The sequence below is a fragment of the Carlito syrichta genome, unplaced genomic scaffold, assembly GCF_000164805.1.
Source record: "Carlito syrichta isolate Samal-C Ts95f unplaced genomic scaffold, Tarsius_syrichta-2.0.1 Scaffold309100, whole genome shotgun sequence".
Classification (NCBI taxonomy): Eukaryota; Metazoa; Chordata; class Mammalia; order Primates; family Tarsiidae; genus Carlito; species Carlito syrichta.
The window spans coordinates 64,192-77,125 of record NW_007253196.1 but is presented as its reverse complement, the minus strand read 5'-3'; the positions used below and the strand labels follow the sequence as shown (position 1 = coordinate 77,125).

Here is a 12,934-nt window from a genome sequence, read left to right as displayed (position 1 = left end):
CACTCCAGTCTGGGCGACAGAGTGAGAATCCAACTCAAAAAAAACAAACAAACAAAAAAACCTCTTGAACAATAAGACTCAGAGAGCTCCCAGGTTGAACACATCGATATGCTGGGAAGGTGGCAGAGGGCATGGATGCTCTGCATTCCTACACTTCATACTTGCCCTGTGCATCTCTCCCATTTAGCTGTTCCTGAGTCATATTATTTATAATAAACCAGGGAACATAAGTAAAGTGTTTTCTTGAGTTCTGTAAGTCATTCTAGCAAATTATCAAACTGAGGAGGGGAATGTAGGGATCTCCAAATGTATAGCTGATTGATCAGAAGTATAGATGACCCAGGTCTTGCAACTGGTGTCTGAAGTGGAGTACTCAATGGGACTGACTTGTTGGCTCTTAACCTGTGCGGTGTACACTAACTCCAGGAGTTAGTGTCAGAATTGAATTAAATTGTTAGACACATGGTTGGTATTAAAGAATTGGTTGTTGATGTGGAAAAAACTCCATACATTTGTTGTCAAAAGTGATGTTGGAAAAAAGACACCACGGTACCCATTTCTTAGTACTTAGATCTTGGCAATACAGATACAATTTTCTTTTCTCCCACTGGATTCTTGCTAGATGAATATAAGTGGAGAATGGTAGAGGGCTCTTCCCTCCATTACTGCACATAGGATTGGTTGAAGGTGACTACAAGAATGCAACTTTCTGATCACTTTCTCCTTTTCTGAAGGTGGGGATGAGGAGGCATTGGTTTGGCTTCTCTGGCACAGTACAGATGCCAGCCTGTATTCCTCACTGAACCAGGGACTACCAGGGGAAAGGTTTCAGCAGGGAGGTTACCTGAGCTTGTATAGTGTAGCTTAACCCCTGACATGGTTCTCAGCCTGGTGTGTACTTGCTCTGTAGTTGAGACTATAATGTACTCAGAGGTACCAAGCTCTGTAGGTGACAGTTCTATTATCACCTTTTCAGGCAGTCTGGGCACTGGGAAACATAGCTGGAGACAGCTCCGTTTGCCGTGATTACGTCTTGAACTGTTCTATCCTTAATCCTTTGTTAACGTAAGTAATTACAGTCATCTGCACCTGGGGTATCTATAGTGTGGCTATGTGGTGGGTCACTTGAAGGCAGCTTACTTGATTCCGTAAGATGATAGATAAATGCAAGACCAGGTGAGGTGGCCTTTGCCTATAATCCTGGCACTTTGGGAGCCCAAAGCAGGAAGCTTGCTTGAGTCTAAGAGTTTGAGACCAGCCTGGTCAACACAGCAAAACCTCATCTGTTTATATATATATTTTTAAAAAACTATAGAATGCATTCTGATTGTTGAAGTAAAAGATAGGTATCTTTGGAGATTAAGTTATGCCACTGGTCTGCACCAAGGAGGATCTTGTTCCTTCATGGTACTGTAAAACATTATATTTATAATACCTCCCTCATTTTTGAGCCAGGGAGAGAGACAGGACTACTCCATCTGGAAAATGTCAACCTTCTCTACAGAATGCATTGATTTGCTATGGGGTCACGCATAGGTACACTGGACAGCTCTGTTGTAAATCATAGATCAGTGACCCCATGAAAGATCTGGATTCCTTGCCCATCCCTCCCCCTATACCCTTAGAGAAAACTACATCTAAACCAAAACAGGTGAATGAACTGTCCTTTAGAGACTTAGGCTGCCACTATGACGTTCTTGGACCCTTCACAGAAAATTATTTCAGACTTTGTGACTAAAACTCTCACAGTGACTAGACCTTCAGCCGTTATTTCCAAAGAGAAGAGAACACTGTTCTTTGTCCTGGACTTATTAGGGGCATTGTATATCCTACCTTAAAGGCCTTACAGGCTTACTCAAGATCCAGCCCTCTGTTTTGTCCCTTTTTATGGTATTAACTAACCACAGCTGGCCCTGCACAGGATGGCTCTGTACAGAAGCTGGTCTCAGCCTATATTGGCTCTATTAACTTAGGTCTATGGGTAAGAAGAAATAAGCTGCTGGCATCTTAGGGGTCTGATTGGATTTGTCCCCAGGGTGCATTGGCAGCAGCCCTATGCCAAGGCATCCGTGCTCAGAATCTGGCTTTGTTATCTCCTTCAGACTTCTTACCAAATCCACACGACTGACAATGACACGGAATGCAGTCTGGGCCCTGTCAAACCTCTGCCGAGGGAAGAACCCACCCCCAGAGTTTGCAAAGGTGAGAGAGCTACTTACTAGTCCCTGATGGACAGTATGTTCCTTTATATGAAGTTTTTAAGTCTTTGGGATACCCCTCTGAGTCTCAAGTCATGGGAAACTGAAAGAGGCAATTGTTAGCTAGGCGCAGTGGCTCACGCCTGTAATCCCAACACTTTGGGAGGTGGAGGTGAGAAAATTGTCGGAGTCCAGGGGTTCGAGAACAGCCTTGGCAACTTGGCAAGACCTCATCTCTACAATAAATCAAAAAATTAGCCAGATGTGGTGGTGTGCACCTTTGGTTCCAGCTACTTTGAACCCAGCAGGTTGAGGCTGCAGTGGCCGTGAGCATGTCACTGCACTCCAGCCTAGGCAACAGAGTGAGACTCCTACTTAAAAAAAAAAAAAGAGGCAGTTGTCATGAGGTGAGTAATCTTGTATGTCTGGATGGTAAAGTGAAAAGGTAGGACTTAATGTTTAATGTAGTGGAGATCCCCAGGGTCTAGATTTACTTGTGGGAGAAGGGGTAGCAATTTTGGGGTAAGTGCGAGAGCTGATATAGTCTTGTCCCCCTGAGTCTTTCTCACTTTGCTTTCAATAGGTCTCTCCTTGTTTGCCTGTACTGTCTCGCCTACTCTTCAGCAGTGATTCAGACTTACTGGCAGATGCTTGCTGGGCACTTTCTTATCTGTCTGATGGCCCAAATGAGAAGATCCAGGCTGTCATAGACTCTGGAGTCTGCCGGAGATTGGTAGAGCTGCTAATGTGAGTAGTCTCATAGAGCATACAGGTTCCCTAAATTTCCCCAAGCTCAGGCTAAAAAGCTGCAGTCAGCAGTTTGCTGCCCTACTCAGAGGCCTGGAGGCATGAGAATGCTGCCAGCCTTGGTGGTCAGCAGGGCTGAAAATGGTGAACTGGCCCTCTGTTAATCAGCTCTCCCTCCTCTGTAGGCACAATGATTACAAAGTGGCTTCTCCTGCCCTGAGAGCCGTGGGTAACATCGTCACTGGGGATGACATCCAGACCCAGGTAAGGAGGAGACAGAAGGTGTACAGTCTTGGTTCAGACCTGCTATGAGAGAGCATTGTGGAGAGCTGTCTGTGGACAAAAGCCTTCCCTGCCAAGTTCTCTAGTTTTAATGGGAGACAGCATGGTCTAGGAGAGAAAGCGTGGGCTTAAGTAAAGAATTCCAACTCTGTATCTCTCTATGCGATTATGGGAAACTTGGTTCTATATTTTCTTCTATGTATACCACCATGCCCAGCTAATTTTTATATTTTTTGTAGAGACAGGGTCTCGCTATGTGGTCCAGGGTAGTCTTGAACTCCTGGTCTCAAGCAATCTTCGCAGTGTGCTAGGATTACAGGCATAAGCAATTGTGCTTGGCCTAACAGTTTTTTCCGAGTTTATTTATTTTTTTTAAAAGGCAGAGTCTTGACTGGGCACAGTGGCTCAAGCCTGTAATCTCAGCACTTTGGGAGGCCAAGGTGAGGGGATTGCCTGAGCCCATGAGTTTGAGACCAGCCTGGGCAACTTAGCAAGATCACATCTCTACAATAAATCAAAAAGTAAACTGGGTATGGTAGAGCATGCCTATAGTTCCAACTTCTTGGAAGGCTGAAACAGAGGAATCGCCTGAGCCAAGCTGATCAAGGCTGCCATGGCTGGGAGTGTGCCACTGCACTCCAGCCTGGTCGATGGAGTGAGACTCCAACTCAAGGGGAAAAAAAAGGCAGAGTCGTACTCTGTTGCTCAAGCTGGCCTTGAACTCCTGTGCTCAAGCAATCTTCCCACCTCAACCTCTTGAGTAGCTGAGGCTACGGGCTCATCCCACTGTGCCTGGCTTGCTCCAGTACGTTGATGTACAAAAGTTTTAAATTTTAATTAAGTCCAGTTTATCTAATTTTTCTTTTGTTTCCTGTGCTTTTGGTGTTCTAGGTCATTCTTAACTGTTCAGCCCTCCCTTGCCTTCTCCACTTGTTGAGCAGCCCCAAGGAGTCAATCCGGAAGGAAGCTTGCTGGACCATTTCAAATATCACTGCTGGCAACAGGGCTCAAATACAGGTAGAACAGGCAGGGATGTCTAGGAGCATGGGGATCCATAGCAACAAGGGAGCTTGTGGCATATTTGCTTTCAGAAGAATTTGTTTCCCTTCAGAAATTGTACTCACTGTGTGCTATAGGTCAGAGAATCTGTGTAGCCAAAACAGGTTTCCTCTGTAGCCTGTCACCTATATGGAAGAACAAAGAGAACTCCCAGGAAGGGGAAGATATCTGGTCTTAGCTGGTTTGAGGTCTTTCTCTTCTTGAAGTGACTTTCTCCCTCTATCCACTTCCCCTCAATCATCTCTCAGGCTGTTATAGACGCAAATATCTTTCCTGTGTTGATCGAAATCCTTCAGAAAGCAGAGTTCCGTACAAGGAAAGAGGCAGCCTGGGCCATCACCAATGCCACCTCAGGAGGGACCCCTGAGCAGATCAGGTATCACATTCCTTCCCATTGTCTTGAATGTTATGTGTGTTCTCCCTGTTTGCTCATGGTTTACAAACTGCTCTTGGTTTGGATAGGTCTGCCCTCTAGTCAGACTGCAATGGAGTTTAACTATTAAGCTGCTACAGTGACACTGGGATCTGGAATAGATTCCTGTAGACCATGATATATGGTGCCTCTTTTCCCTCCTGCAGAATAGAAACCTGTGACACAGACATCCAACCTTCTTCTACCTCTTTCTCTCCTCCAGAGAACTGAAATCTATGTAATTTTCAATTATTCCTACAAATGAAGGGGAACCATGCTGTGGCTTAATCAAAGCAGCTCCTTTGAGAAATCACTTTGGGGGTTGAAATGTGAGAGAAACAAATAGAAAGCTGTTTTGTGTGTGTGCTCTTTTATTTTGGCCTCCACTCTGAATTGTAAGCAAGAGTGTTGGAATTGGCTAAGTGTCTTGCTCTTCACGTCTTGCCTAATGTAGGGGAGTATAGTCAATATATATAAAACCTCAGGAGAAAAGGCATAGCTGCTGAATTAAGTTTTGAGGGATAAATATGGAGTTGTAAAAAGCCTCTTAGACAAGGCAAAGCATAAGTAAAGGTATAATAATCAGAAACCTGGAGACCTTTACAAGTTTGACTAGGATGTCATTTCCTTGGAAGGGAGTAATAGGAAGCAGAGCTAGAAAAGGAGGTAGGAGCAGATTGTAGAAAGTCTGTATTGTCATGCCATAGAATTTGAACTTCAGGGAAATAGGGAGCCTATGAAAAACTTTAAGCTGGGAAATGATGTGCTCAGAGTGGTAACATTGCAGCCAAGAAGACATTAAAGACAAGGAGTAGGAGTGTGGAGTGTATGGTAGCATCCACATGTAAAGTGAGAACTGGACCAATAGCAGTGAGAGGGTAAAGAAATTGAGATAGAGAAAGGTAAGATCAAGACTCAGTAAGTGTGGGGGACACTTGTTCTATGGCATAGAATGAGGTGTTGCTCGAATAATTAAAAAAAAAAAAAACTCAGTAAGAGTGGATTGCTGAGAGTGTTGGCATGTATGAGGGAGACCCACAGGACAAAGCACCTGCCCAGCACTTCACTCGCACTGCATGAATTTAGAACTTGCCTGGTCTCTGGCCCCCAGGTACTTGGTCTCACTGGGCTGCATCAAACCCCTGTGCGACTTGCTGACAGTAATGGATTCGAAGATTGTGCAAGTGGCCCTCAATGGACTTGAGAACATCCTGCGACTTGGAGAGCAAGAGGGCAAGCGCAGTGGCTCAGGGGTCAATCCCTACTGTGGCCTCATTGAGGAAGCCTATGGTATGTGTCCTGTTTCCTACCTCATCTCTGCCTTAAGCAGAGATGTTCTAGCTCAGAGCCTGCGACTGTGGGCCTCCAAAGTGGTATACGTATATGGTGAGGGGGGCATCCATAACTTCCATGAGACTTGCTTCTGTGTCTCCAAAAACAGATTAGAACTCCTGCTTTAGCCAAGTAACACCATCCACAGAGTTTCAAATGTTACCATGGGTGTGACAGGCATGTAGCTAGGATAGAGCTAGGATTTGAAATTATGTCCTTTGAATCCAAAGTTTTGTTTATTTATTTATTTTGAGTCAGAGTCTCACTCTGTTACCCGGACTGGAATAGAGTGGCACATTCATGGCTACTGCAGCTTCAACCTGCTAGGCTTAGGCAATCCTTCTGCCTCAGCCTTCCAAGTAGCTGGAACCACAGGGACATGCTACCATGCCCAGTTAATTTTTTTGATTTATTGTAGAAGTGAGGTTGCTCCAAGGCTGGTCTTGAACCCTTGGGCTCAGGCAGTCCTCTCACTTTTGCCTTTCAAAGTGCTGGGATTACAGGCATGAGCCACTGAGCCTAGCTGAATCCAGAATTTTATCCCATTATTTCCTTCTCCCTCTGAAGAGCAGGAGGTCAGTTCTCTCTCTTTCTTTCTTTCTTTTTTTTTTTTGAGTTGGAGTCTCACTCTGTCGCCCAGACTAGAGTACAGCGGCTGCTCCTAGCCACTGCAGCCTCGACCTGCTGGGCTCCGGCGATCCTTCCACCTCAGCCTTCCAAGTAGCTGGAACTAAAGGCGCGCGCTACCACGCCTGGCTAATTTTTTGATTTATTGTAGAGATGAGGTCTCACCAAGTTGCCCAGGTGGGTCCCGAACAGTTCTTTTTCTGATAGGCTCCACTTGGCAAGTAGGTTTGGTACAGATGCAAAAATGAAGATCCAAAACCAATAGTGAAATCAGGATCTGGAAGGTATGTATTTCCAGCAGAGTTTCTAGCAAGTTCCAGTAAGAGTGTTGGATTGACTCATCACCCATCTCTCAGAAGAGAGGCTAATGATTTGCCTAGGTCATACAGCTAGTTTAAAGCAGAATTAGGACTAGAGCCTCTATAACTGACATTTTGGTCTCTTTCCTTGGGGATTCTGTTGTCTTGGGAAGAGATCTTGACTTTCCTCTTTTGGATCAAAAAGATCTGATTTATTACTTGTGTTGGTAAGTACTAACATTTCTCAGGGAAGGAAAAATAGATGTTTCACCTCCCAAAGGCACTCATGCTTCATTCTCCCTCCTTCCTTCTTGCCACTATAGGCTTGGATAAAATTGAGTTTCTCCAGAGCCATGAGAACCAGGAGATCTACCAGAAGGCCTTCGACCTCTTTGAGCACTACTTTGGTGTGGAAGATGATGATAGCAGCCTGGCTCCCCAAGTGGATGAAACGCAACAGCAATTCATCTTCCAGCAGCCTGAGGCCCCTATGGAGGGCTTCCAGCTATAATATCTGCCTCCGGGGAGGGGAGGGGATGAGAAGCACCATCAGCCAGTGGAAGAGCAGCCCTCTGGTGGGCGGGAAACCAGCCCCCCCACCATCAGCCACCACACACCTCTGCTGCCCTGGAGACTGTGCTCTTGACCTGCTCCGCCCCCTTCCCTGGAGGGATCACCCTCTGGACAGACAGAACCATCTGAGGCTCACATGTGGGTTTTGTGACAAGAAGGGGATGTGTTGGGTTTTTCTTCCTTACACTATATTTTGGCTGCATACATGTCTTTAACCCAGGAGCCCAGGGGTAGACAAAGGAGGACTAAGGTAATCAATTTGCACCTTTTTTTAATTTTTCTTTTTTTCTTTACTGGTGACTTCCTTCCCTTTTATCTTTTTACATCCTTCCCAGTCCTCTGCCCTGATCTGTGTAACTCTTATTTTGGGTACTTGAGCAGATGGAATACTCCAGAGGTGGGAGGTGGGAGGGGGAGGGAGAAATCCAAAACAAAGTTTTCTTGCTCTGACAGAATATTAATCTTGTATGCTTGGATTGAGTTATTTAATTTTTTCCTTTTGCACATTTTTCTTGTATTAAGATTGCTCTTCCCAAGAGCCATGAGTTCCTGGTTTTAGGAATCCCAGCTGCCAGCATTGTCTGGGACTATAGGCTAATGGGGAGGCTACCATGAAGCAAAGGTCCCCCCTCCCTCTATCCTCCTGCCCAGACCTCTTTAGTTTGGGAGATCCCCCTTTCTCCTGGGGCAAGTACACCAGTGGGAGTGGAGGGGAGGAGCACCAGCCTTCATAGGGGGTTTCCCATGTGTAGCTACTGATCCTATGTTTCCTACCCACCTTCCAAATGGTGCGACCCAACTTCATTTGTTTACTTGAAAATTCTCCTCGGGGTTGAGTGAACCTCTGAGGTGACTGTATTTTCTCCTGAGCTTGAGATGGGGAGGCTGTAATCCTTCCTTTCTCCTGAGGAGAAAGTCCTTGCTCTTTAAGTTGCAGAGGAGGTTGGAGTGAGAGTGTCATGTATTGGGATAGTCAGGGATCCCTGCCTTTGGCCTTTCTTCTTCCTCTTCCATAGTTGGATCATGTATATTTTACTTCCAAAGGAGAGAATGTCAAAAAGTTCTGTATTTTTTTATATTCTATATATTAGGTAGGTCAATCTTAATTGGTCTCAAGAGGAAGAACTGTCTGTAATTTTGTAAGTAGGATACTGCGAGGAAGATCAGAAAGAGATGTGGATGCTTCCTTGCTCAGGAGGCTTGAGCTTGGTCCTTTTCCTCTCTGCTTATATTCTGGACCACCACCTGGGACCAGCCCTCAGCTCTGGAACCTTCCTAAAGCAGGTCAGCCTGGTCTGTCCCAGTACCTGAAGGGAGCAAGAATGGCTTTAGGCCCTGGTGAAGTCTACCACCTTAGTCCTTACTGTTGAGAATCCTACTTATATCATGAAACCCAGAAAGCAATTTGCCTTCTCAAATTCAATCTCAAAGGCTGTTGTCCACATACATTATCACAGATGGCTGCCTCTCCCATTATCACAGAAGCTTAGCAGCCTGAAAACTCTTGTAAGAGTTGTTGGTATCTTCTCTGTTTGAGATCCTTGCACCTGGTTTGGGTTTTCTCTTCCTTGTGACAGTTAGAATCCAGATGCCTTTTCTTTCTCTTTGAGTAAAGCTTGGGCAGTGCCTCAGTGGCTTACCTGTGCCTACTGGTGGATTACATATGATAGTAAAGACCAGCTGTTGGGGATGAGAGTAGAAGTTGTCAGCTGAGTGTAGCCCAACTGTGGAGCTAAAGGCTCAATTTGCCCCACCTCCCCAGGGTGGCCAGTCAGAGGTGTCCTGCTCCAAGCTAAGCTTTTCCTTCCCAGAAACTGCCATTCCTGCTCCCATTCCTACACATCTTCTGGCTCAGGTGAAATCTATGCCCCTCTACTTACAGATCTTCAGTTCAGGTACTTATTTTTGGCCGTTGGCCTTGAATTTGTCCTCTCCTAGTGTTGCGGTCCCACTCCAAAGCCATTTTCTGAGGAAGATGGTTTAGGGCTGGCAATGATCACTGAAAAACCTCACCAGTGTTATACCTACCATCTTGGTGAGTCAGATGCCACTTATCAGCTTGAGAATGATAACTACCAACCCCCAGTCTCCAGGAGGATGGGGGCAGAACCTTTTTTCACTTGGCCTGCTACCTCTATTATAAACTATTCTCTTACAGTTCAAAGAAAAGCCCTTCCCCCAGTCCCCACCCATCATCCTGTCCAAAAGGCAGAGCAATTTAGTAGGATCTACTTTGTACATCTCGAGCATCAGTTAATTCCCTACACTTGGGGCCAAATCCTTAGTGAGAAACTTACACATCCTGCTTTCTCAACTGTTCCTCCAAAATCTACTTTGGTTTCAGCTCTTGGTCCTGTACCAGATGGAAGACTCTCTTCTTGGTCATCTGGCTGCTGCTTAAAACCAGTTTGCCTTATGGACATCAGAGGCATAATGTGAGAACATTTCTCATCAGAGAAAAATGCCCTTGAGAAGCTTTTAGTTGTGTCTTTCCCAGACCACATTTTACCATGATCTTCCTCTAACCCCTTAGACCAGCAGGTGAAGCTCTTCCAGCCCACAGAGTCAGTCATGTCTTTTAGCTCTCCTCTCCTTTGGCCATCTTGAGGAATAAAATATTTCTATAGTCCGTACTTGAGAGTCATTCTTCATGGGCAGCCCCCATCTGGACCAAGACCTGACCTAAGTGAGGTCAAAGGCTTTTTGGCAGATTTCTGGTTGTTGCCAGGATAGAGGGGCTCCCCAGCCTGCTGTAGGGAATAGCCTGATGAGTTGAGGCGTGTTTTTGGAATACTTGTGTATTGTCATATGGCTGGTACATACATTTTAAGATCTCTGGTAGGGGTGGAGGTACCTAGGTGTGTATTCAGAGGGACAAGGAGCCACTTTCCTGGCTAATGTATTCAAAAACTGTTTTGCGCAGCACCAGCTATTCTTTATGGCTGGTCTCTCTAGACATCCCACCCCTAAATCATCTTCTCTAGTACTAACCAGGGTCTGTAGTCTTAGAAGCCTGCCTTCAGTTCCCAGCTATCCCCAGTAGTCTGGCCTTGATGTTGACTGCAACCTTCTGGTAGAACCACATGGGTTCCACCCTTGGCTTGCTAGCCTGGGTACTTGGGTCAGAGGGCACAAAAGAGCCCTCCAAAGATCAGGTGTTGATGACTTCAGTTTTCAGGGACACTTGGTGTTTCCCCTTAGAAACCTTAGATCTACTCCTTCGCCTCTCTGCCTTGGAAGCTGTTTTCCAGGAGCCATATTTTTTTGGAGCTTAACTACACAGATATAGCTGCTATTATATTTAGTTAAGGGAGAGGACAAGAAGGCTCTTAGGCACAGTCTTTTTGTTTCTTTCAAGCCAAACCAGTTTAAAATGAAAACTAACAGAATAATCTATATTTCTATTTTCTCATGTCTGCCTGCCTTCCTCCCACACCCTAAAGTTGTACCTGTTTCTAGCAAACTAGAAGGAAAGACAGGAAAGCCTAGCAATACTAACCTCGTCCACATGCCTCTCTTTGAAGGCCCCAGCTCTATTTTCAGATCTCTTCTCTCCTAGACTTACTCAGCTTGGTATCCATCATCTTGGGTATTCCTTAGTAGTTTCATTTTGGGCTCAGATTCTAGAGTCTTAGTTGAAGACAGGGAGCCAGTTTCTCCAGGTCCTTGCAGGCAGTCCAGGGACACCCAGTAGGGAGAAAAGGCTGGCTAGGCGCCTCAGGAATGTGTGTCTGCCTCCCTGCTAGCCTAAGGAAGAGTGCAAGGCTTAGTGCACTGAACCATAGGAAACATCTTCCAGGTATTACTGCCCTAGAAGTTAGGGAGTATGAGACAGATTGCTCAGAATAAATTTCTTCCACAGCCATTTAGGATTGCACATTCAAGACCAACCTTGTTCGGTATTTTAACTATTTTAGCTTCTGAATTATTTTGTTAAGCCAACAAGCTGAGAATTTGGCCTTACTGGATCCATGTGGTAGGTACTAGCTGCTCTCTGGTCAAGACCTTCATAAGTGATTCAGTCATCCCATTGTCTATCCTCTAGACCCACCCCCAGATTAAGACTATGGCAAGGGGAAAATTGGAGGTCAAGACCAACCAAATCTGTGAATTAAAGCTGTTATTTTTCTGCTGGAAGGCCATTTTGCTTCAGGCTTGGGCTATGTGCAGAACTAAAGCTGGCTGTGAGAGAAGAGGCAGCATTAAATTTTGGGCCCAGAACAATCATGAGAAAAGTTTGTATGTTGTGGCTTCAGTGGGCTTGGGCCTCCCTGGCTACTTCTGGGCCAGCCTGACTTCTGATGTCCACATTAGTCCATACCTGAACTTCACTGTTAAATGCTAGCCCTCCTCTCCTGTAACTGTATACCATGCCCTGGGGGCAGTGAAAGAAGTAAGAAGAGCTCAGAGATCCTGAGACTGGCTGGGGACCTCTGACTCAGAGAATGTCCTTAAAGAATCCACATATAGATGAGGTCCTGAGGTTGGGCATTGGCTTTTTTAGCCTGCTTTTGAGAACTGCCATTGACTGACCTATAGAAGAAGGAAAGGGGGGGATGAGGGTCCTAGCCACCCAGCAGACGGAATGTCCCCCAAGAATAATAGCTTGAGTTTTCAGCTGTGAACCTTAGGAAGGTGAATCAAATCCTTCTCACTAGCTTTTCTTTGCAAATTCATTTGCTTTTATTTTTCTAAGAACTATAAACTCTGGCTATTTTCCATGTTCTCAGGGCCCCTGGGTAGACAGACAAAGCTTGATGATTTCAGAGCAGACACAGGCCAAGAAACCATGGCATTGAGTGTGCTGAGTCCAGACAAATGATATTTATATACACATCCAAATTTGAAGAGAAAATGTATTTCTTTAGGTTTCAAACACTGTAATAGATATAAAGCAAAAAAATAAAGACCTGTTGCAAAGTTCTAAATTGTCGTCTTTGAATTAGAATGATCCTAGACTGGATTTTTTGGAATTGAGTGAGAAGGTGTTTAAACTTGTAGCTTTTTTTTTTTTTTTTTTTTTTTGAGTTGAAGTCTGAAGTCTCATTCTGTCACCCAGACTGGAGTGCAGTGGCACGCTTCCAGCCACTGCAGCCTCACCTGCTGGGCTCCGGCGATCCTTCCACCTCAGCCTTCCAAGCAGCTGGAACTACAGGCATGCGCTACTACGCCTGGCTAATTTTTGATTTATTGTAGAGATGAGGTCTCGCCAAGTTGCCCAGGCGGGTCTTGAACCTGCGGGTCCAGGCAATCCACTCACCTCAGCCTCCCAAAGCACTGGGACTACAGGCTGAGATACCAAGCCTGGCTTAAACTTGTAGCTTTTTTTTTTTTTTGAGTTGGAGTCTCAGGATGTCACCCAGACTGGAGTGCAGTGGCACGCTCCTGGCCACTACAGCCTCACC

At 45.4% G+C, this 12,934-nt stretch overlaps 1 protein-coding gene across 4 annotated transcripts in view; it reads left to right on the top strand.

The window, feature by feature from the left end:
• Positions 1-12,457, top strand: part of KPNA6 (karyopherin subunit alpha 6) — a 67,751-nt gene extending 55,294 nt beyond the window's left edge. For all 4 annotated transcript variants that reach the window (XM_008066758.1, XM_021716952.1, XM_021716950.1 and 1 more), the window contains exons 7-14: positions 977-1,065; positions 2,103-2,202; positions 2,782-2,945; positions 3,131-3,209; positions 4,119-4,244; positions 4,535-4,662; positions 5,810-5,988; positions 7,280-12,457. In XM_008066758.1, the coding sequence (XP_008064949.1) occupies positions 977-1,065; positions 2,103-2,202; positions 2,782-2,945; positions 3,131-3,209; positions 4,119-4,244; positions 4,535-4,662; positions 5,810-5,988; positions 7,280-7,467 (1,053 nt within the window). In that variant the 3' untranslated portion in view covers positions 7,468-12,457. The remainder of the gene's footprint in view (positions 1-976; positions 1,066-2,102; positions 2,203-2,781; positions 2,946-3,130; positions 3,210-4,118; positions 4,245-4,534; positions 4,663-5,809; positions 5,989-7,279) is intronic.
• Positions 12,458-12,934: the final 477 nt, after the last annotated feature.